A 25438-nucleotide genomic window follows, 5' to 3' on the forward strand; every position below is an offset into this window, starting at 1 on the left:
GTATTGCTTATATGTCCTTGGGATTAAGTGACTTAAGTAGATTTTTGGTGCTAATGAAATTTTCTTCTGACTCTGATCTGCAGGACCTGTGGGGAGATTTTGTCTTCCTCTGCAGCAAGAAGGAATTCTCTTACTCCTGTCTTCTTGCAGCTCATTGTAGTTTGTGGGTTTTGGTCTCCTGTATGACAGAGACAATTAGGACTCCTCAGCATGGAGTTGCCTGAGAGGTGTAGGATAAAAGCATGTAAAGCCTTGCAAGGATTGAACAGTGACTGTGTATCATCTATCATAATGCGAGAACTAACGAACACCGGATTACACTGTCTGGTGCCAGTCTCCAAGCAAACAAGTCCTTTTTCACACAGCGTGTATTTAGATGAAGAACTCACTGCCATGGGATGCTGTCAATAGCAGCATGAAGGGAAAAAAACCCTGTTGAGGGCTATTAAAGACAAAGATGCTCTGAGTCCTGCGCTCTCCGGTGTCCTCTTGCACAGGCATTTGTTACAGGCCCCTGTCAGAGACAGTTCATTGAGTCAGATGGTGGTTTGAGTCGATGCTACCTTTCTGTGGTTCTTGTCTTAAGTTCGGAGGTGTGGGTGGGGGAGAGGATCTCTGGTTTGTACTAAGACTACCTGGCCTGAGTAGGAGGTCTAGAAAATGAGCAAACCACAATGCATGGAACACATCTTTTATTCAATAAGCAAGCAAGCACAGAAGTATAATGTGTAGTGCTTAATATTCATACAGTACTAAAAATATAAAAATAGAAATAAAATTTCACTGAAAGCATTTTCACTCACAAATATACAAGGAAAAGTGCTGTCAAGCCACATCATGCTACACCACTTGCCAGTTGCTGAACTGACAGTTAGTTTCCCAACAGAACCGAAACACTAAAAATCTGCTAGTCCTTCCTCACAGCTTCTGGCGAGCCTGAATGTTCGACTAGCAAAAATGGGCCTCCTGCAGCTGAGAACCTAAAAAGCATAGATTTCATTACCTAACAGAACAATAAAACAATTCCGGAGAGTTTTATAGTGATAGTAGCCTGCTTCAGGCTGTTTGCGTACCTGTCGTAGAGAATAAAAAAAAAGATACAGAAATAAACTTGAATCCTGATTATAATCCAGACCAGTCACAGCTAACAATTACGGAAACTGTATTCCGCATGAATATTTGTGCAATACTCCCACCTGGTGGCACGTTTTTAAACTCCCTTCCTTCAGTGCTGCTGTTTCCTCTGCCTGCTTACACTGGCACGTATATTCATCTTCCACTTAGGCCTGGTGGGGTCCAGTAGCACAAACTGTAAACAGCGCTGGGCGACCTTAACTTTGACTGGAACTAGAGGATATCCAGCACCTTATCTTCTCTTACTGTATCTAATGGTTGAAATTCACATCTACACAGGAAAGCGATACGGGTCAGAGAGTGATTCCTCAAGAAAGACCCTGCACCAGATGCCCCGTTTTCAAGTCCCATTTTGGGGGAATGAACTCGAGTTGAGAGCTCAAGAAACTCCTGTTCGCTGACCTTCAGCAGGGAGCTGGAACTTTATCCATCAGGAAGACAGCTGTTTGCTGTCATCCATGAAAGCATGGGTGGGTTTTAAGATTAGAGTGACAATCACAGCTCTGTTTTGTAACAAGGCCTGTCTTGCAGAGTACACCAGTGCACAGAACCTACTCAAATTATACAGCTAAGGGTGTGCAGAACCTAATGTGAACCCCACTTTGATCAGTTACTCTTTTGGAATGGGATTTATTTATACTTGATATACCTGCTATAAAAATAAATGTGACGATTAACCCCTGAGATCATTCTAGCATACAGTTTTGGCCTGTTACTTGTTTCCCTCTGAAATAATTTTTTATTTGGTTTACGGACATTTATTTAGGTTCTAGTGAAAAGCTTTTATAAAACACATTAAATAATCAATGTGGGGCTGAAAAGGTGTACATTCGAATTGCATATATGATACATACCTTATACGTATATAATACATTCCATAACAGCTGAATTTTCTAGTATTGTCTAGTAAGTTCTTGCATGTGGACAAAGGATTAAAATACTAGAAGATAAACAGCTGTTAAGGATCAAAGATAATTGTATCTGATATGGTTTACTTAGATTGTTTTTCTTTCTTTAAATCTTGTTACACATAATAGCTACGGTAGTTTGTCCAGCAGGTAATAAATGAATGCATAAAGCACTTCTAGCTATATTTGGATATCGCATGCATGCATTTTTTATAAATAAAAATCAAATGTGAGGTCACATTTCCCCATCTTCTGTTTATAAACTAAATCAAATTTCTCATTCATTGAAACAGTGAAGATGTCTTTCCATAGCCCAACTCGTCCTGCAACACAGAGAAGGAACACAAGTCAGAAAGCGGACATAACAGGCCACCAAATATCTACATTTTCATTGTGCAGGGCTCCAAGTATCATCTGTGAGCAGCCAATCAGTCTTAGCTTTCACTGAAAGCTCAGTGAGACCTAAGGCTGTTCACTGCCTCACCCAGTTCCCCTGCTACAACCCTTGCAAAGCCTTAAAATAAGTCCCATATACCTTGTCTGCACCAGGTGAGTATTATACAGGAAGAATTCTGATTTTTGGGAGATTTTGCTCAAGCCTTAATCAGAAATGGTTACAGATTTTGGTTTGGGTATTAATTTAAAAGTGGATTTCTGGTTTCAGTGCAAACTACGGCTACTTAATAATTCCAACAGCTAACACCACCACATTTCAAAATTACTGTGCCTTCAGCATACACTGGTCAGAGAACTATCCAAAAGGTATGTGGAATACAGAGTGTTAAACAATTACTGAACTCTGATTATTGAGATGTAATATTATCATTACTAATTTCTATTATTTTATGTTTAAAGATAAGTTCCACAGAAGAATTTACAATTCTCAATCTGGAGAGAATTATTTGTTAATTATGAGTGCCTAGAGTGTACCTATAGAAGAGAACAAGTGCCCTGCGCCTAGTTTGTGTCATTTTAATTTTCATTTCGTACATGAAGATTAGGAAGCTTTTGGTGGATACAATATGGACACTGAACACTTTTGACTTGTATGGAGTATTCTTTTACTCTACTGAACCCAGCCAGTAACATAACCTGATGACACTGCTGAACCCACCAGTCAAAGGCTGCAGCCCCCTTAACCGCTGTTTCACTGCAGCCCAAAATTTATTTAACTCAAAGTCAGCCAGGGTTACTTGATGGTGAATAAGCCCCATGGAGTAACCAGACTGAGAGGCCCGTTTCTCTTCTCATTTATACTGGATATAAATAAACAAAAAAATCCAGGCTTGTTCGACTGGAATAAATGAAATGAGAATTGGGACTATGCTACCAGAGAGTTTATCATAACAGCAAGAACAAAACTACATGCAGGGAGCTTAATTATGCATTTGATGCATAAGAAGAATACCCGTTTAATTTAATTACCATTGCTTTTATGCAGCAACTCTATAATCGAGTCCAAAGACAAAACTGTCTGAAACATCTACAAATGACATATTAACATGACGGTGTAGTATGTGTGGCAAGGGCTGTTTTATGAAGTTGGGATTTTCCTATAACTCCTGAGGGTACTGTAGTGTTCTGGTTTGTTTTCAGGATCCAAAGATCAGAAGAACCTGAAACTGACTGAAAACGCATAATTTATTGTTTTCACCAAATTTCTCCTGTATCAAAAAAAAGCATTAAGAAAATGCTTGCAATCATAAACATCTTATACTGATTTCAATTTTGCTCTGGCAACTATGATTGCATAAAGTACAGCGTGAAACATAAAAGCCTGTATTTCCTTTTCAATAATGATAACAAAACATTTTCTTCCTCTGCTTGGGAAAGATAAGCCTTTTACTTCTGAATCTCCCAAACAACACGTATGGACAAATGACAAGTTTTATAAAGGACATATGCAGTGGACTATTTGTAACATCTCTTCTTTTTTTAACCATATGAATTGAGAGCTTGTCAAAAAGTCACCCACCTGGTTTATGATTTGAATCATGCAACTGTGTAAATTATGATGTGATAAGAGTCAAATATAAGTAACATATCTAATCATTGCTCTGCTTTCACAGCAGCTCTGGGTTATCTTCAGAGTAAAGATCAATGTGCTAAAAGAAAAAAAATGAAGAACTAAAATAAAGCAAAATAATAAAGTAAATGTAACTAATGTCAAATTAAAAATATTTGAAACAAATTACAATAAGCTGTCATGTTATTGCCACCATTCTTTGTCACAGAAACGAACAGAGAAGGAACAAAGCACTGTTAATGAAGCTGCATTCTGAAGTAACAAAATATTGTAAGAGCCAGAGACAACGAACAAAAGAAATTCAAAATAAGGATATTTTTAATAAAAAGCACACAGTGAACAAAGGACAAAATATTACATTAACTGCTGTAGCTCCCTTCCTTCTCTATTACAAAATGGAGGCTTCTTTTTGAAAGATTTGTAGACAGTATAAATAAGAGGCTCTGACCCTTGCCTGGGGGTTTGCAGGCTCCACTACAGAACAGTGAAGGCTAACACCACATCCAGAAAGGTGCAGGCAGCAAAAGTGGGCATCACCCTGTTTACCTGGATGGAGATGCGCGGGCCAGCAGAGGCAGTAGTTGACCTTTCTGCCTGTAGAAGGTCTCACCAGCGGCTCTGTCCTTTTCTCTTGTGTTACTACCTCACTTTTCTTTCACAGCTGCCTTCCTGGCTTTCACTGGACAAAGGGGCAGGATTTGGACTGTGGATGGCATGTAGCACTGCTGCTGCTCCACAAATCTCCAGATCATGGAGGTTAGGAACAAACCTAGGATTTTGTGTTACTTTATGCAAGTCAACAGAAGGAAACACGTCTCTGTCGTTTGTAAAAATCTTGCACTGACACAGAACACTTTAATCAAGGCCCTCAGGATGTCTTACCAGACTCATTATTTTGTGATCTTGTCTTCATAGCAGAGAAGTAGGTTGGTAATCAGTTAGGCAACGGGCCGTAAAATCCTACTGCAAATGAGATGGTCTGTTGTTTTCACATAAGATTCAAGTTGTATTACATGCTGAATTTTCAGTTTGAAGTAGTAAGGGGATGGTAAGATGGGAGTTGAAAGCAAGATAACCAAGAGCAGGAAAACACACCATTCAGTAGAGATTCCACCAGAAACTACAAGCAATATATTAGGTCTTTCAGTGAAACTACAAACTCCTTTGTCTTCACTGGAATCATGGAATCATAGAAGGGTTTGGGTTGGAAGGGACCTTAGAGATCATCTAGTTCCAGCCCCTCTGCCATGGGCTGGGACACCTTCCACCAGACCAAATTTTACCTCAAGCCAGCAAACTTGAGATATTTATTTCAAGAAGCCATAATTTACCATACCATAAGTGGGCTGGGGCAAAAAGAGGTACCATATGACAGTTATGACAGAGAACTGCCCATAGGAATCTGTTTTCCAGGTCCTACTGTAATAACTGGAGTGTATACCCCTACATAGCGTACTAAGAGCCTTTCCATACCAGGTGTGCAAAGTCACAGATAAAAGCAAGGAGGTCTGAGCCATGGCTTTTTCCCAAGTATGACATTCTAAGATGTTTGTGCCAACATATAAACAGGACAACTTATCCTGCATCAGTTACTCTGATAATAGTCTGAGCTGAGTAATGGAAAACTGGCATAGGGCTCTGCCAAGAAAGACGGAAAGGTAGTACAGATTACCAGTAAACCTGCTTTCATGGGAAAGCAAATTTGCTCTCAAACAAACCTGAGTGTTGGCAAGATTATCGTGTGACTGGTTAAAGGTGAATGCAAATATGTAATAGACTTTCGTAAGGCATGTGATTTTAGTAGTTTTAATAAAACTATATAATGTCAACAAAACACGACAAATGAATAAACAACTGGCTAACTCAAAGTTAGTAGTCAAGAAGGACTGACGATATTTGGTATTTTTATCAGAGATTTGAGAATAATTATAAAGATTACAGCTGATAAAATCTGCAGATAACAAGAAGATTGGCTGAGAGAGGTAGTATGGAAAGGGCTCCTACACAGAAACCTACGAACAGAGTACTCAGGTCATGCTCCCTGGGTAAGGGACAAGAACCTGCAAATTAGTTCCTCTGGAAGGACTTTGGTGTCACAATAAACAGCACATGCTTCATGTATGATGCTGTGGCAAAAAGTGCCAATGTGGCCATGGATGGACAAACAAGGGAGACAGGGAGAGAAAGTTCCAGTTAAAACTGGATTAAATCAGTGGATAAAGTGATTTTATGTCTGGATAAGGCATTTGTGAGGCTGGCATAGGAACTCTCCATCTTGACTTTATGCCGTCATTTTTAAAAAGAACTGTTAAGTGCAGTAAAGCAGCCTACAGGAAATAATTTGAGGGAGACTTACTGAGGTCATTTTATCATGCTTATCAGAAGGAAGACTGAGAAAGGACTTGATTTCTTGACATTATCAAAGGACAGATATATCAGCAGTTTAAAGGGCACTTCAGGTTCCTAGAGAAAGACCTCACCAGAATAAATATCTAGAAGCTAGGCAAATCTTAAACAGCTGAGGTAGAAAACAATAAAAGCTCATCAGGAAAACTACCGCTCCTTGTCATTTGATGCCTTCAAATAAGAATTATCTGCTATTCTAGAAAATCTGACATACTTAAACACAAGGGCTTGGGCAAGGCTAAACTGTATGAAATTGTGTGGGCTTTGACATGCCAAAGGTCAGCAGGAGCGGTGCAGTCATCTCAGCAAGAATAGCTCTATCTGCTGATGTAAGCCAAAGACTCTCTAACAGAGTGGTTTACATGGTGTTGAATATACACTGTTGATCTTGGATGTTTCCATCCTTTTCAGTCACTTCTACCTGACTTTATCTCAAAACAAACAAACCCCCAAATTGCACCAACAGTGGATTTCCTCCCATCATTTACACAGCAATGTTTTGCCAACATCTTAGTCCAACCTGGAGGTTACTAAGTCATCAGTTGCCTCTTGCAACTTCCACAATAAGAGTTTTACTGTGGGTTTTAAACATACCCCTGCCAACGGGAAGTGCTTCTGCATTACAGCACTGATCAATGAGTTGATGGCAGTGTTCCACCATGGATTCCAACTGTGCTTTGTCATAAGAAACTCCTAAGAACCTCACCAGTTGCTCAACCATTGTTGCTAGGTCCTGTAAGAGAGTATTTAAAAATAGTTTATTTTACAATATTTTAAATTACCTTTTTAAAATTAGTTTAAATATTTCAAAATAAATTATGTCCTGATGAGTGGGAAAAAATACAAATGAGGAAATTGTAGAAACACCACTGTCTTAAAAATTTTGCTACCTTTCAATTTGCTGAAAATAAGCACATTCCAAGTAATTAGGGTAAGACAGGTCGGCAGAGAACACAATCATGTAAGCTCATCTCTTCAAATATTAGAACAGGGAACTGCAAAGTAAGTGTGATGCTTCCCACTTCAGACAACACCACATCCTTAACTGATCACTTTGGAATACAAGTGTATTGGAGGAATTAAAAGTTACTTTGATGTTGATCTTGGTAAACTAAATGTCTACAAATGTTAGAACAACCCTTCCTTCATTGTTAGCTCTGGGACTGCATTCACGTAGATGGAAAGGATCTAGTGAGGCCTCTGAGGATAAGCAGTCATTCATTTATATATCCAGAACTCCAGGGTTCCTCAGTATGAGTAAGACTTCTGGAGTTGCAAGACAAAGTAACAATGATTATCAGGAAGCGGAAAGATACTGTGAGGTCACCAGCTTTCAGAAGCATTCATCAGTGAGCCCAGCTAGGAAGATATAATTATTCAAAACCACGGGTTTGAAATAATTTCTATTAAACTGTTCTAATTTTTCTGACTGTATTACACCTTCCTTTAGCACCCCACTCCATCAGAAGGCTCAGTAAAGCTGAAATTCTGATTTACTCAGCTTTATTGAGTTCTACCCTGGTTTTGCCCTTTTGTAGGTTTAGAGATAGGAGCTGGGTTTTTCCTATGTTTGCATTAATTTTCCAGTCAAATAAACATTTTGAAGTATTTTCATTAATTCTCAGAAATATATTATTGCAACAGAAAATGAAAACCAATGTTCTATGTAGTTTTTTCCACTGAACTTCTGATTAAAAATAAAGTGGATTTATTGGCCAGCATACTGTAAGGACCCAATAATTATGTTCACCTTATGCTACACGATCATCCCCAATTATTTTCAACATTGTTTTACAGAAGACAGTAAGAACGACCAAATAACCAGAATAAATGCCAAATATATAGGACAAAACCCTGATGATATCCTTTTTTCCTCATTGATACAACACATACAGCAAGACATTTCTTTTAAATTAATGCCCAGGGCTGACTGTAACAAGCACTGAACAGTTACACACCCCTCTGCCTTCTCTGTGAGTGCCTTAGTACCCATGGATGCAGGCAGATTCCTGAGTAAATTACTAGGTTTCTGAAAATGCTGAAAAGTCCACAGAAGCTACTGAATGCCAATGTTTTAAAAATGGTATCAGACACTAGGGAGCCCAAATATGGAAATAAGAAGCTAATTCTGTACTTTACATATTTTAAACACCACGATGCTAAACATTATTAAAATACCTTTTTGCTACATCTAACCTACCTTATGCATATCTTCATACTTGAGAAAAAGTACATTGGCATCCATGTGATGTTCCCAAAACTCTTGCACATGTTCAAACCACGAACCATATCCTACTACAAAGACATTATGATTGGCATGAGGAAAACAAACACTTTTGTTACTAAGCTCTTTTGAAAAAGGAAAAAAAGGAGAAAAATAAATTAATGTGGTTCATAGCCCCAGGATAACAGCATCTGGTTTTGACCCATTGCCATGCACAGCAAAGAACTTAATTAAAAAAGAGTTTTTCTATCAATTTGGAATATTCAAAAGAACTAACTTACCATAAAGATAAAATGTTCAACTGAAAATGCCACCATATTTCATGATGGACCTCTTGGAGCTCAGTATTAATAACACCTGACTACTGAATGGAAGTTGAGCCAAAAAAAAAATTACAGAGATAGCTTTGCAGAAGGCAAATTTCCAGTGGCTCCAACCTGTGTGAATTCCTGCAATTAACATATCACACTGCAGTTTCCTTCACTTAGAAGCTAGATACAGCATTTGTGGAAAGTTCCATAGAGCATCCTCTATTAAGGATGAAGAATTGCTAACAACCATTGTCCTTTCTTAATTAAACAAGTATTGAGGAAACAGGCCTATAAAAATGCTTCATGGTCATTCCCCAAAACGTAGGGTGTACTGACAGATGATACTATTTATCATTATATCTTTTGCCCCCCTCCCCAAATCCTAAGACCTATTCTCTTCTATTATTGTTTTCGGAACACTTCCACACAACTTCCATAGATATGCCAGAACACAGTTCTAGTTATACTGTTATCGGTTACCTCAATTACACAATAAATCCAGGCTACAACCAGATGCCCATGAGGTGTTGAACGCACCTGAAAGCTTAGTGTGATGTGATGCGGTACTTCCCACATATTACGAGTTGCGAGCAGGCCCAGCATGCAGGTTTCCCACTGATGAAAAGCTTATGCCTCCTACCTCCGGCATTCCGCCAGCAGCTTTTCTTTAGTTCCCCATGTCTGCTGTGTGGGGATTAGGACTTGAAGAGAAGCTGAGGTGCTGCTACACTAGGAGGGCCTGTGCTCCCAGCTGCTGAGGCAGGGGTTACTGGAAGTCTTAACCCTCCCCCAAACCTTCCTCCTTTGTTTTTCACTTTTCTGATTTGCACTGATTTCAGTCAATTTATGTGTGTCTAGAAGAGGTTCAGACACAGTACTAATTAACTAGAGAATGCCTTTTGCTGCCAATATTACCAGAAAAACAACCCAAAGAGAAATGCATTCTGCATATTTCTTTGTTACCAGTGATAAGTTCCCCCAAAGTACTTCAGATAATCGAGGCTGGAGTTAAGCAAATATGGTGAGCAGTTTTTCACATTCTTTCCCAATATTCTTTTGGTCAATTTTATCTTTCAGCAAAGCAGCTATAGAAAAATATGAAACTCTTTAGTTTTGTATTTTGAAGCCACCTTTTCCCTTTGAAAAGGAATTAATTTTGGTAACTGGAACATTTTCAATTGACAGAGGTCAGTTGCATAGGAAAATTATTTTAATCAGCTGACTTATTTTCAATTTTTATAAAGGCTTTGGAAAAATTCCATTTTTGTTATTTCCATTCCATACACCCCTAAGAAATTCATGCTTGAAACTAACACATCAGTCAAGCAAAGCATGTTCCTAACTCCTCTTAATGGTACAGGGCAAGAATCCATTAAGATTATGTTACCAGAGTTTACCTATGCTTTATGTAAGAAACTCCCTTAATCTTTAGAGGATAATGCCAAAGAATTAGCACATTCAAGACAAATTCCTATCCAACTGTATGCTTTCAAACAATATAGATAACATACGCTGAATTTGTTTCAAGTATAAAGAAGGGTAAAAAGAGTGGGATTGTGTCATTTGGGCTCAGTGCTTCTCCCTCTAGCAGCACCTTGACTTCTTATGAAGGCTTTTTTTTGCTGCTGCAATGCTTCCATGAGATGCAAACATTTAGCTAAATGCTAAATCTGCTGTATTACAAAACACTCTGTTTGCACAATTACGGACATAGATCATGCTGTGATGTTTTATTAACTCTGGGAGGTTGTGATAAATCAGCTAGCTGCTACAAGATGAAGATATAAATAACTCTAGGGATACTTATATGAAAAAGAACACAGAACCTTCCTCCTATTTTAGAAGACCTTCTAATGTGTCTTTCATATGTCTCCAGTCTAGAAGTGCCTGATCATGGGCTACAGACAAACATCCCATTCTCAGGGAACGCAAAAGAAAAAGCTGAAGGTAGGCTAGAATAGAAGGAGAGCATTTACCCTCCCTGCACGAACGTGCAGGAGAAAGTAGCAGAGGTTTTCAAGGCCTGTTAAATAACCTCGACTGGTAGGCTTTTGCTTTTTTCTTCTCTTTAGTATTATATCGCTCCTTTAGCATCAACTCCTCCAAATTTTAGGTTGAAGGAAAGTTTGCTGCTCTGGATCTAAAGTAGATCCTGCCCTCAGAGCACAAGGTACCTGGTGGCTTCTTAGTGTCATATTAAGGTATCATAGAGAAGATTTTGTACAAAAATAGAAGGCAGTAAAAAATTTTTCTCTTCCTAGCTAGAAAGTGTGGCAAGGCATTGGCAAAAAGCCCAGTGGCAGCCAGCTATGTGAGAACATTGTGCTTGTCTTACCTGTAAGTTTACTAAGCCAGTGCAATGGAGCTACTTGAGGCAGTGCGGCCCGAGTGGGAACACAGTGGGTGGGTGTGTCACGAAACAGCCCTCACTCAAAGGGCTTACTGGGTGAGCAGCTGATGAGTTTTTGTAAAGCAGGTTACTGTATTTTTATTATCAAGGTGTATTTTTCAGACAGTAGCAGCCTGCAACTGCCTTCTTACAGGGGCTCGCTTCAACTTACTGATGAACTCCAGATCAATGTCATGTGAACTAGAGATTTTTGTGTTAACCAGTATCTTGCAAAGGACAAACCTTGGGTTTCTGGATGAAATAGAAATATTAAAAGAATTAGCAGGAAAAAAAAACCAAACAAAACAAAACCAAAAAACCTTGAGGAACAGAAAGACTCCTGAGGAGTAGCTAACAGTGAGGTAGAACTAAAATCAAATGGTGCTGGGAGTATTCACCACTTTTCACAAGGTACCTGCTACCTTACAAATTGAATTTTAGAAGAGTAGACCACAGTTTTGCCTGAGCTAAGTGGAACACTGCTGAGCCCATGGGGTCAAATATTGTAAGGTAATTATTTACAAGGCATAGCCATAGTTTGCATGAACAAATCTAGGGCCACACAGTGCACTCTGTAGCAACCTCCTTGCTGTATATGCAAAACAAATGCACCTTTATCCAGCTCATTTCTGTACTTGCAGAAGGAATGCAGAGATGAAAATAAATGTGTAACAGCGTGTGCAGAGAGAACAGCTCCTTACACTTGTCATTCATAAACCTTCTGCAGAACTCCTGAAACGTTCCTCTGTAGCTCATGGTCCTTAGGGAGCGGTGAAACTGGTAATAAGACACCACCAGGTCTTTGGGGTTGCGAGCCATGTATATTACCTGTGATGGGGGATGGAAAAATCATCTTACTGAAAGCTTTCTCCTCACCCTGTTTCCCAAAGCATTTAAACAACCGCTGCCAATATAATTAAACAAACATGATTTAATTTAATTTTTACCTTTGAATTGCCATTATGGAGGTCCGAAGGCAAAAACCGATATGGCAGATGGCTTTTTATGAGGCGAGGAGATGTCAGTTCCTAAAATAAAGCAGACAAACATTTCTTATTGTGCATTAGCTTTTGGCACATCCTGAGCTGTCCTGAACTGTCATACTTGAAGCCCTTTACTATACTGAATTGCATTCACAAATTCACTTCTTAAATTAATAGGGGTCTGGGTCTAGAAATCAGGTCAGTGAGTTACATCTGTTTTATAAGTATCAAAAGGCTGGATAATGCATTGGGGTTTTTTGTTTTCAAAGTACTTCCATTTGTAGGACCTTCTCAGGAAGAGAGTATAATAGTTGAAGATTCTTAGTATCAAACTAACTTTGTTTCCAGTAATGCTTCCACTAAAATCCCTTGAAAAATATCAGAAGTTCTCAAAAGTCTATCCCTAACTTCATCACTTCAAAATTTTACTCTTGCAATTTATTTTATCCTCAGAATTAAGCCTGGACAATACAAAGGTTTATCTGAGTGTGTGAACATCTTTCAGAGTATTTTTCCATAATTCGAGACAAAATTGTCTTATGACACAAATCATCTTCCAGTAGTTAAAAACTGCGTAAATCAATTTTGGATCAAGTTATTAGCACATACTATAGGTAGCAATGTATAATCTCAATCTAAACCTCTCACTATTGCCACCGCTTATTTCAGTCAAGGTAGCACTAAGGTCTCATTGGACGAGGCATCACACAGACAAAAAAACATAAGCAACCTCTGACACCTAAATACTCTCAGCCTAAAGTAGGCTGATGCCGCAGTTGTCAAAGACCAGAAGCAGCTTAAATCTATCTGTGCCAGCCTTAGCTAGCTCAATTCAGCAAGCACTGCAGATGTTATAGGATGGAGCCCAGTATTTTGCCTAATCATTCCAAGATATGCCTCGATCAGAAGTAGTTACAGCAACGACAAGATCACACTTACATGCCATACCACTAGTTTCTGAGTGATTCTTAATAGGTCATTTCCTGCAGAATATTCCAAAAGTCTCAAACTACACCTACAGAGTCTGTAGATCCACAGATCTGGGGTCTTTAAGGATTCAGATGTGTAAATTCAGAGCAGTGGGTCTACAGATCCATAAATCTCTGTATTTGTAGTTCCTCTTTCACAAATTCAGGGAAAGAATCAAAGCAAAATTGCCTCATTTGGGCAGTTTCTGTTTATGTAAGCAAGGGAGGCCTGGAACTTTTGCTCAGAAAACCCACTGCCAAAATATTTAGGACATGGAGAAACATCTAAAGCATTACATAGGGTATAATAAAGCTTAATAAAAGCAATTTTAAAATGACCTAATAATATACTGAATCATTCCAACAAACAGAGCAAGTCCTGTGATGGACAGGACAAGGACACTAGATGAAATGAAGTGATAAATATGGAACTGAGAAAAATGATATCCAAATGCCAAAAGACTTTCTTTGCAATAAATTGTACCTTGATGATGTCCAGACCAGGCTGAGGGTACTCTAGAACTGGAAGTTGTTCATCTATATTCATTAGTCCAATCTCATCTGGATCAGCTCCCTGACTCACTAGATATACCACTTCCTGTAGCAAGCCTGTGCCTGCATAAACCAAACAATGAAAGAGAACAGATTGTATTACAGTTCTTTATCTAAACAGAAGCATATGAAGGGAGTCCTAGACACAGAAATAATGATAACCTTTGTCCTTGACAGTCTGCTGTGAACTCAGTCTGTAACTATTGTTTTAACATCGTATGTCTGCCCTTTAGTTTTATTTTAACACATGACGGTCTCCGTTCACGTAAAAGACCTAAGATTTTTCTTCAGTAACAATTTAAATATGTTTGTCTCCCAATTATTTTACCTGTGAATTGAAAAGCATTTTTTAAAAGTTTTTCCACTGTGAATGTTAGCTAGGCAAATACTACTATTTCCATTTTAGAAATCAAAGGAAAAAAGGCAGACAGATCATCCAAGTTCACAAAATGCATTAGTGGCCGTACTGGGAGACTGCGAGTGTCCTCTAATCTAAATTGTAGGCAAATCTACTGTTATGCAATAATTTGAGAGTCTATTTATACCTCCACGTTATAGACTGGATAAACCACTGAATGCATCAATGCACAGCGAGTTCGTCATACGCTTTAGAGGCCCCAGTTATGTATCTCTCTCCAGTCCAAAGACATTTACAAAACAACCATTAGATATTATAGCCTTAATGACTGTGCTTTGGAAAATTAATAGGTATTCCAAATAGAAGTTTGAACAGGGCAACTATTTCAAATTACCTTCAGGCAAGTAGGAAACCCTCAAAACAGGCAAACAAAGGTTCAGAGATATCTGACAGAGGCTTATGAAGAGAAAGGCACAGGCTTTTGGTGAGGCGGACAGATCAAAGTGAGCTAGCAGGGAAAGGATCTCACAGTTTAGAAGACAAGTCACACAGGCATGGGACATCCTGGATACTGTGATAGACTGAACAAATATTTGAGTTGTAAGCGATAAGGAAAATGAGACTGGGATTTATTCTCTCTCTTATGTTGCCTAACATAATTGTTCCAGAACTCTTTACAAACCCCAAGCCTGCCTCAACATCCCATGTCCTTGGAAAGATGAGCTGCAAACTCTGAGAGCATGACTTTTGTTCCCATTTTAACTTGAAAATAACTTGTAACAGTCGCCAGTTAATTCATGTTAACTAACATGACTGTATACACTAACAGACATGTTTGGTACAAATTCTGTATGTTGTTCCAACACTAAGAAAACCGGTGTATCATTATTCGGACTTGTTTTTAATCTGAGCTAGGAAGAGTTAAAAACAAGATTATGTACTTTAGAGGCTGGTTAGAGTGAACAGAGTCTGGATACAACGTCAAAGAACACACATCTCCAAGAATTGCTTTGGAGAGTAAGTACTTTAGGATTCCTCTGTTTCCTGACTGATTGGTGGATAAATGAAAATGGCTTAGAAAAAAAAGAAACTTTTACATTACCATCACCCACAGAGACAGCTGGCACAGACTTAATACACACTTGCCCTTAAGGCTGTTCACTCTGCATTTTTAAGCCCAAGCATGTACTTTATACATTAAAATAACATACATATGGTACTCCAGTATCAGTCCTTGTGACACTGAATGAGCACAACTCTTGTTTCTCATTAAGTATTTATCCTGACAGGAGACACCCTGGTTCTCCATAATTTATTTCTGTATTTCCAATTCTGCCTGCAAAGAAAAATGCTATTACAGCAACCTTGTTCCATGAAAGGAAAAGGAACGACTGCATGAGGATAAACACCACCACCAGGACTTTCTAATTTTTCATTACTCAGCTGCTCTCTAGGCAAAAAGAAGTTATCTCCATTGTGCCTCTGAATACAGAAGGGCCGCAGAGTTGAGGCAGAACTATGCTGAAACTTCAGGAGGGCAGCATGTTCCGTACCAGCTCTCCACAAAGTCCAATAGGTAAATAAGAGGTGAGGGTCAGGGAACACAGCTCCCATGGCCTTCCCTATTTCTGCTTGGACCCATGGCCATGTGCAAGACTTGGCTTGATTGCCAGCAGATCTATGGAGCACTGCAGAGATAGGAGATGACATAGTAATGGGAAGAAGGGTTCTGATTCAGAAGGAAGTGGGCCTATGGAAACTCGGAAGTCTTCATCTAAACACGCTTCCATCAAAAACAGTGATTCATTGAAAGAGTAACGCTGGGCACATGGCAGGTACTCAAGGCAGAAAATCAAAACTCTCCATCAAGTACAGGTTGTCTGAAACAGTGCTTTAAATCTGTGAACCTCAGTGCTAATTATTACCATGCACATACACAAATTGCTGTAGTTATCTATGTAGTGCTGCACATACTCCAGCATCCTATTCCAGTTCACACAGGAAACAGTATTTCTGCAATATTTCTTCTACAAAGGGAAGGACTGCAAGCTGACAGTTCAGATGTCCGGCTTCTGGCCATCCAGCACGTTAGAATTTCTCTTCCCTACACCTGCAGTAGGATCACCGATCCTGAATTCACCCACCCATGATCTCTGTGCTAGTTTTCACTTTTGTCACCCACTATATTAGCCTGGTTTTCTTCCACATTAGCACTCAAGTTATTCTGCCTAGGATTTTTAGGGTCTTAATGCAAATGAAAACTGTAGATTTGACTTTTGAGGGAACTGTGATTTTTTAACTAGTCACCCTTAATCAATTATCATCTATCCCACACACACATTCCCAAAAGCCCCATCTAAAAATTATCATCAATCTGATCTCCTGTTTAAAAAAAAAATCTAAACCACCACATGCTTATTTGTTTAAAAAGGAAAAAAAAACAGCTAAAAGCCTTTATATATATATAATTAGATATACATAACCTCCCTCACATCTCTATTAGGATTAAAACCAACTCAAATTAAATTACAGATATCAACAGAGTTGAATGTTCTTTTGGTTTAGAAATGATGGCTTAACCTAGCAACAGAAAAACGGCAGTCCAAATTCCAGACCTAGTTGCTAGGGCAAGATAGCCCCTGGAAACACCAGCTGACTGGAAAGCCAAACAAACTGGGGTACTGTACCTATACATGTGATGAGAGGCCCAGGCCTAGACTGGGGCTAGCAGAATTTATTAAATTTGCTACCATAGGAGGTATACTTGAATCTTCTGCTGCAGCCCCTGATTCTCCATCTGCATATAAAAGCACACAGAAATTGGCCATTTGAAACAACTAACTTAAACCTACGTCTACAGAAAAGTGCAAGAACCACCATAACTGGGTAAACTGCAAAACTGAGATTTTCAAAGGAGATTATCAGAATAGCCTCTGATAATCCCAGCCTATCGCAAAACTTGGCCAGATCTAAATGCCACAGAAACTTTCTTAGTAGAAAGGACAATGATGATACTTGTTGGAGAGAAGATAAAGATGAACGAAGCTAAAGAAAAAAAAAGGTGCAGAACTTAAACTTTATACTCCCTAGATTTCTGGCCTGGCTGCCAACAACAATTTATTGTCACTTAAGGGTTAGTCACTTTTTAAGTGAAATTAAAGGATTAGGTCACCAAGTGGAAAAGCTAGCATGTACGCATGTGATGCCAAGGTTTTCTTGGAGACAATCACTGGATCTTACATATCTCTAGTATTGTCCATCATTTTCTTCTTGTGTTGCTGCATGCATGCACACATTTGTGCATGCCTCACTTGGGATGCTACAGAAAGAATAAACAGTCACCAACAAACAAGATTAATCTGGGCATGAGGCACCAGATGCAACATGCTTAAGTACCCAGCAATTCTATCCTTTCTCCTTCCAGCTGTGGCAGATCCACAATTCATCCTGGAGGAAGACTGCTGGCCCTGCTACCTCTAAGGTTGCATTGCCTGAACAGGTGTGGAATTAATTTATGTTTATCCAATTCCAGCTAAAACAGAGCCAGGTAGCATCTGAGGAACTTCAGTGCACTGCACCTGAGAAATGCTCTTCCCTGCAAGCCCTCCTGTTATGTCAATACAACACCTCAGGAGAAATAAGTGTGTTCCAGTTTATCACACAATATCTGGAAAGAGACAGGATGGGAAACTGCATTGATAAGCTACTGCCAGAATTTGCAGGGTTGTAGGAAAGCCTTTCTAAACTATCTGTGAACCTGCATTTCTACTCTGCATAAGAGCACCTACAAAAGCAGCCCAAGTCACAGCAGTTTGAAAGTGTGTTTGTTAGGCTGAACTGTCCTTTTCCGTGATGCCTAACAGTACACAGATTTAGGACTCATTAAGAATCCTATCACCCCTACAGCAGCCCCTATGATGAATGGGATTTCTTCATTTGTACCCTTTTTTCATGGCCAATGCCTCAGCAACAATAGCAAAGGCAGTTCATGGCCATATTACCTCTGCTTATTAATAAGTGTAACTGCTGCAGCAGCAACCATAGCATAGCAAGACAGCCAAAACTTGGAAACGCCACAGCTACTCCTTTCTGTTTCTATGCATTAGATGCCCTTTGACATTAAATTTAGTCTTTGTAGGAAGGAGAAATATTCTCTAGTGCAGCTGTTGTCTGGCTCCTCTCACTACTTTCCGGACACTGAACCTCACAGATTTGTTAACGTGAAGTGGCAGATAAACATAAAATTTCCTGTGAAATTTTGCTTCCCTACCTGGTTTCTAATGTAGTTTATTTCAACTTTTTCCCATCTGTATCAGCTAATACGGGAAAAACCTGCAGCTCAAGGATCCAAAGGTCTTTGGTATACTCCTTTTATTCACCCCTTGTTTGGAAACCACATGGAAAACAAGATAAAGAAATACTAATGTTAGTATTAACCATCTTCTAGCACTCCTAATTAGTTGCCCTTTGTTTGATCAAGTTTCAGCTAATACAGTGCAATGGACCCATTATGACTCATAATTTTTTTATAGCACTGGTAGATGTAAGTAAGTGCTCATTAAAAATGAGGGCTGCTAAAGCTGTCAGATTGGCCTAGCAAGTGCTGTAAAGCGTTTCTCCACATAGTTCGTCTAATTGCCTGCAAGCTTATTCCCCTTTTCCCAGTTTCAGTGTATATCTGCAGGAAAGTATGACAGATTCATCTTCACTCTACAATTGTGGAGAGAAAATCAGGTTTTTCCAATAGAAGAAAACAATTTCCAAACTGTAAAAACTTCTCCTCTTGAGGTCTGTATGTTCTAGTTCTCCCACATCTTGGAATTCCAACTGGCTTAAGAACAGGGATTTTCATTATCAAATAGGGTTTTAATAATAAAAATTATGTACACACATTGATACCTTATTTTCCAATTCTTCTGTTCCCAAATGAGACTCAGGGTTCAAAATAAAGGCTGAAACTGTGATGTTATATTGCCACTATTTTTGACTGCCCAATTAAATATGTATTAGAGGGCCCAATTTTCAGAAAGGACTGAATATTCTTCCTCTAAGATTAATACCCCTTTCGCATGGCCTAAGTGCCCCTAACTTCAGTAGTGACCAGCCAAGGTAGTCTGTGGAACATGAGGACACTGAATCCAGGTCTTCTGAAACTGATGGCAACAGCTTAAATAAGATCGTATTTAAAGCAAATGTTAATTGCATGATTTCCAGTAACATTCAGTAAGCAGGGTCTTGGCTTTTTAGACTTACTAATCAGTTTATTTTTTCTCTTGCAGCTACTGGCTTTTAAAGCATAGGCTAAAGTGGGCTTGTCTTTCACTAGACATATCAGAGAACACACAGAAATGGGTCCATTAGGTCTGACCTGTGTTTCGAATGTGTTTCACCAGAGGGTACAAGCAAACTATGAAAACTGTATTCTGTTTAGGACTAAAATGTACCTTCTATTTGGTAAAAGAAGCTGTCACTGAAGTGTTTACAAATGTGTATTATCCATAGAATTATTGCTCTAATATATATAATACAGTATCCTAAAGCACTGCTTTAATAAACTGGTTACAAAACATTGTTATTTTCAGCTAATGCATTAGTACTATTTTTAAAAAATGGCCTGAGTCTTAATTCTCCTTTATATTAGCATACTGACAACTCAGTAGAGGACAGGATGAAAAGTGCAGAATCGACCACAGGGCATCTCAGACCAGGCACCAACTGCTGAGGCACCTCCACTACCTTACAGAAGGCAGGTTATGCAGTATGTTTCACACCTAACACCAACAGAAGCAGCTCAGAGGAAATAAAGTCTACTGACATTTTCAAGCATGCTGGATCCTAATGCTGGAGCAACACTAGTAAATAAAACATACCAGGGCCTGTTCTCTAGGAGGATATGTGGGACAGCTGAACCCATATCCAGAGAGATCAATTTCCCAGAGCAAAGCAGCTTTATCCATAGCTTCCTGGGAACAGTCCCTGGCTCCAGCTATCTCCCACAGCATGCTGGGGAACACACTGTCCGAGAGAGAACAAAACTGCCAGGGAACTGCTAGCAAGGAAATAGCATGGATGACAGCCTGTTGGAGCCTCTGTCACAGGTATGTTTACTAGTGTAGCCATGGTGAAGCCGATAATTGGATTGCCTATGTTGCCTACTTTAGACTTTATAAAGTCAGAAGAAAAATAGCTCAAGAGTCATACACTCCCCAACCACTGCATCTAACCTGTGGCTACCTCAGCCTGTCCCAGCAAGCAGAGGTCCACAAGGCAAAGGTCTTTTGTTGAAGACAGCTGGGGCAAAAAATGTTTCTTTTCTATCCCTCTTAATAAGCCACATCATCTTCACGTGCACTGGAGCACAGACTGGCTAAGTGGTATACTAACAGCCCTAAGAACTGAGGCAGGTCCACAGATGACTCAAAGTCCTGGGACTAAAAACAAGGCACCAGTTTGTCTTTATTTGCCTTCTGACTGATGAGTCATGATTTGTGCCTTCATGCTTGTCTCCACACCCATGATTTCATCATATTTGGGAGTCCCAAATTTTGTGACAAGTCCTTCACTGACAGCTGATATTGGTTGGTAGCTGATGTTTCTCGGTATCAGATATTCTAAGGGAAAAGTATTTTACCCTTCTCTTTAAGGTTTAGCTGGGCTGGTAAAATATGTCCTTGTCTATGGATGCTCATCATGTCTGTACCAGATGTCATCACCAATGGAGCAGTTTGTGTGAAGTCACTCCAATTTGCTTAAAATGAAATTAGCCATATTATCTTAAAGAGTTTCTATTTTTGGCATCAACTCACCTAGCAAATTTTGCCTAGGACAAACTAGAATTCATTCACACAAAATACTCTGCTGTTGGTTCTTTAAGATTGTTGTGTAACCCCAAGCCAGCAACTAAGCCCCAGACATCCACTCGCTCACTCCCCCGCCCCAGCAGGATAGAGGAGAAAATCAGAAGAATAAAAGTGAGAAAACGCGTGGGTTGAGATAAAGACAGTTTAATAAGTAGAGTAAAAGCTGCGTGTGCAAGCAAAGCAAAACAAGGATTTCATTCACTACTTCCCATTGGCAGGCAGGTGTTCAGCCATTTCCAGGAAAGCAGGACTCCATCATGCATCATGGGTACAGGAAAACTGTTAGGCAAAACCTGCCTACACACAAATGTGCATTTGCATATATTAGGTGTTTTAATTGCAAGAAGGTAGCACACCAACAGTATAATGTGAAACCATTGCAGATAAGAGTTACATGTGCAAAAAAAAAAGCAGCACATTTTTGTTTCAGAATTTCAGGAAACATTTTTTATCCTCTATGCATGAAACTGTGCAGCCTGCTTAGTCAGCTATTGATTGTCTAAGGTCAGGGAGTAAACCATTTTTTCTCAAACAGAATCCCACTCAAATTATAGCTGCCCTAAACAAAACCATTCTTTGCAAAGTACCTATGCCCCCACTCATATTTAGCACAGTCATTCCCTCTGTCTGCTGAATTGCAGTTTTAGACAAACTACAGCCTTTTCTATTCTATTGCTATTGCTGTTCTTCAGAATTGGAAATAGATCTAATTAGGTCTAAATCTATATAAATTATATATATATAAAATAAATCTATATAAATCTATATAGATTGGGATCAGCCAATCTATATCGCCATGGGTTTTCTCAGTATTGCAGGAAAATCCTTGAAGAGAACATTCTACTTCTGATAGAAAGCACTGGTGATCCAATAGTAGCACTGACATTGATCATTATTAATGCGCACTTCAGCTATATATATACATACAGAGAGAGAGCAATTCCATTTTAGCAATGCCTGTAGCTGTTCTGTACTACTTTGACAACCCTGATCAGCAGTAAACAGGTTTTTAACTGGATGGTTAACCTGGGTTTATGATTGTCTTGCATCAAAAGGACACTGCAAAGCAACCAACGTACTGCCAAATCTGGACTGCTGCATGCATAGCTAGTGTGTGTCTTCTGAACATGATTTTCATCTCACCTGCTTCACGCTTGTCTCATTTTGTTGGCTTAGATGAATTTATTACTCATGCAATGAACTGCTAATTCGGCACCATTGTAAATATCCTATAAGGCAATCTAATGTCATTATACATCACCTAGAACTTGCAGCCTTATAAAGAATGATGGCCTTCACATTCTGCACTATAAACAGCAGGTAGGTAAAAGCATATGAAATCAGCTTGCATTTTTTAAACTTATAGATGATTTTGGCATTTAGTGACAAAAATCCCTCCCCAGTTTTTTCTCCAGTATTCTTCCTTTTACTTTTTAACCTTTACTATCTCAGCCACTGCCTCAAACTTAACTAGCTAAAACTCTCCTACACACTTTCAGCCCTGCCATATGCTTCCTTCCTGACATTCCCCAGTAACCCTTCATCTCCCTCACAGTAGCCTTCCTAAGCCTACAGTCCAATTTGGCTGAGATGTTATAATGATGGACTGTTTCCTCTGCCACTTTGTCTTGTCTGCATACTCACAGAGCAAAAAACTTCTCTTGCTTCTGAATCTGCAACACATTACAGGATTAACACGTGACATAAATGGTTTATTGCTTTTGTAGACACCTGTAATAGACTGGTATACAGAACCATAATTATTTCAACCCTTGTGCCCCACCTTCCAGGACTCTCCAAGGTGTTACAGAAGCTCTGAATAAGATCAAAGTGATGAAACGCTCGGTCCTTCATCTTATTAATCCTCTGTTCATTGCTCTCTCCCACTAAGGGGAAAAACACATTCCTACATACTAGCATTATTATGTGCTCAGCTTTAATACCTAGATGCTTAATTCAATTTCAGAGCCATAATTTGCTAGTTTCTCTATAAAAATATAGGTGGTAGGTGACATCCTTTGTCAAAGAGAATTTCTTGTTGTTATACATGAAAGATTCTGGTAGAGAAGAAATACATCCATGTGTCTCCAGTGGAAAACGTAGACAAAAAGACTATATGACTTATCCAAGGTCACAGAATCTCTAGCCAAAAAGCCATATCACATGCCCAGTGTACCAAATCTTGCATCACTTATAAAGCAGTATTGATGGGACAATACAGGGGGTAGTTCCTGCCCCTCAGCATAGAGTGTATGAATCTCTATTGCACCCAGAGAAATCTTCACTTAGTGAAGGACTGTGTAATAATGAAAAATGTTGTGTGCTTGATCTAATTCAGTCCAATGTTCAAGCATTTTGCTTCCTTTCATTAACATCTTCACTATGAAAGATGAACATTGACATGAAATGAGAATGGCTGTTGGGTTTGGCTGATTTACATAATTTTTTAATTCTTTAGTCTGAGGTCATTATAATCTAAGTCGTTTCACACATCCAGAACACACTTTTTACACATGGTAAAACCTTTTTTCTTTCTTTTTCCATGAGCCTGCTTTCAGAAAGCAAGTTGCTTGAGTTTTGTGCTACTTCACAGCAGGGAAGTAGTTATGCTACATTTGCAAAAGACCCAGTGAAACCTGTTGGGTAGCTGGAGAATTCGTCCTTTTCTGAACGGTTTGTTCTGTCGCTAGTAAGATCTCTTCACTGGTTTGATAAAAGGCTCATGAAAGAAACACAGCTAGCTAGAAAACAAAGATGAGTTTTCCTTAAAAACAGATTTTTTTCCTCACCTTTATTTCCTGTTTGAGACGCACAGGACTTACTCAATTCCACTCACACAGAAATCAAGTCAAATGCATCAGTGGCAATCTTAACATTGTCTTCAATTACTTAGTATTTAATGTTCTAATTTATCATTTATTTGCCTAGCAGTATTTAAGACTGAGTCAATACCAGAAGGTATTTTGAGCTATATATAATTAAAACAAAAGATAGACCCATTTCAAAAGGGCTTTCAAAGCACAGGAACCCAGTGGCCCTAAACCCCACAAACACTTGTCTACAGGTGTTACTTTCTGCACCTGAGTGGCCCTCAACAGAGTGGGTTTAAGCAGAGTATTTACTCTTCTAATTGGTGGAAAGAACTGACTTCAGTCACCAAGAACATGAAATCAGATTCAAATATGGACCCTGTACATCAGTCCCTAAAAGGACAGCTCACAAAACACATCTCCATCACCCAATGCAGTTTGCTGTTACCCTTTCTGCTTGCGTAAGAAGTCCATTCTTTCTGGCCAGTTGATACGAGAACTGATGTACATTCATATCACATTAAAACAGAATTATATCCAAGCTTTATAAATTACTTAAGACAGAGAAACCAAGTAACTGTGATGTTACTGTAAAAGATAAAAAGGTTACATACCACATTAATTTTAAAAACATTAACTTGTTCATCCACATTCATGAAACTAACAAAAGTTTCCTATCATTCCATGTCACTGGGAAGAGATGGTAAGTGTGCATAATATTGCTTCAAAAAACAGAGGTCAAAGGAAAAGAATCCCAAATGTATTTTGCGTAAAAGATCTCTTGATTCTTAAGCCAACCTCATGATTTCTTGAGGCATGCCTCTGGGCCAGTAGCATTTGCATTTATTCTTTAAATGGAAATGGATTAAGCCAAAGGCACCAAAATCCTGCAAAAAGAATCTAGAATAGCAGAATCTAGCTCTTTTGTAATTGCAAAACTGTTGTTACAAAACAATACCAGGAAAACTCTTGGGAGGAGTTCCATATGAGAACACTGGAAATTAAGGCAAGTCAACTTAGTTAACACACAAAGGTCCATGTGGATACTCGTGCCCCCTGGGGAGCCTTAGCTACAATGGTGTAAGCCCATCTCAGACTTGCCATTACCAGGGTAAGCCTCTGCAATCCACTGCAGCTGCCTCACATCACTGTGTCTGACAGCTCCCATCCTATAACTCCCACAGCTTGGGCACATCCTTGGGCAACCTTTCAGCCTGATTCTCCTCTCATTTATGACTGTGCAAATCAGGACTGACTGCCAGCAGTGTTGGACTTATGCGTATCTGGGTAGGTGGGAAGAATCGGATTCTTTGTGCTTAAGCTTATCAGTCTGTCACATCATGCAGAGGCTACCAGTGCATGTTAGCCAGTTAGGCAGCAAGCCAGGGCACCGAAAACGTACAACTTACCAAGCTGTAACTGGGGTATGCTTACAGGCAGGTGACAGGACACAGGCACAGACCTGTCACCTGCTCATGGATCACTGTGGCAGGTAACCGCAGAAGTATT

The 25438-nt window shown here is 39.2% G+C and overlaps 1 protein-coding gene across 2 annotated transcripts in view; it reads right to left on the bottom strand.

Moving 5' to 3' along the window:
- Nucleotides 1–677: 677 nt before the first annotated feature.
- SULT4A1 (sulfotransferase family 4A member 1) overlaps nucleotides 678–25438 on the bottom strand; it is a 30513-nt gene continuing 5752 nt past the window's right edge. Inside the window, exons 2-8 of one of the 2 annotated variants that reach the window (XR_010374515.1) lie at nucleotides 13834–13964; nucleotides 12346–12426; nucleotides 12100–12226; nucleotides 8675–8769; nucleotides 7069–7207; nucleotides 4018–4147; nucleotides 678–2365 (exon numbers count right to left, since the gene is read on the bottom strand). Coding sequence is in view for 1 of the 2 variants with exons in the window: in XM_064461060.1 (XP_064317130.1) it covers nucleotides 2253–2365; nucleotides 7069–7207; nucleotides 8675–8769; nucleotides 12100–12226; nucleotides 12346–12426; nucleotides 13834–13964 (686 nt within the window). In the remaining variant the exon portion in view is untranslated. The remainder of the gene's footprint in view (nucleotides 2366–4017; nucleotides 4148–7068; nucleotides 7208–8674; nucleotides 8770–12099; nucleotides 12227–12345; nucleotides 12427–13833; nucleotides 13965–25438) is intronic. The other variant, XM_064461060.1, reaches the window with a different exon arrangement.

The sequence above is a fragment of the Phalacrocorax carbo genome, chromosome 1 (genome assembly GCF_963921805.1).
Source record: "Phalacrocorax carbo chromosome 1, bPhaCar2.1, whole genome shotgun sequence".
Lineage (NCBI taxonomy): Eukaryota > Metazoa > Chordata > Aves > Suliformes > Phalacrocoracidae > Phalacrocorax > Phalacrocorax carbo.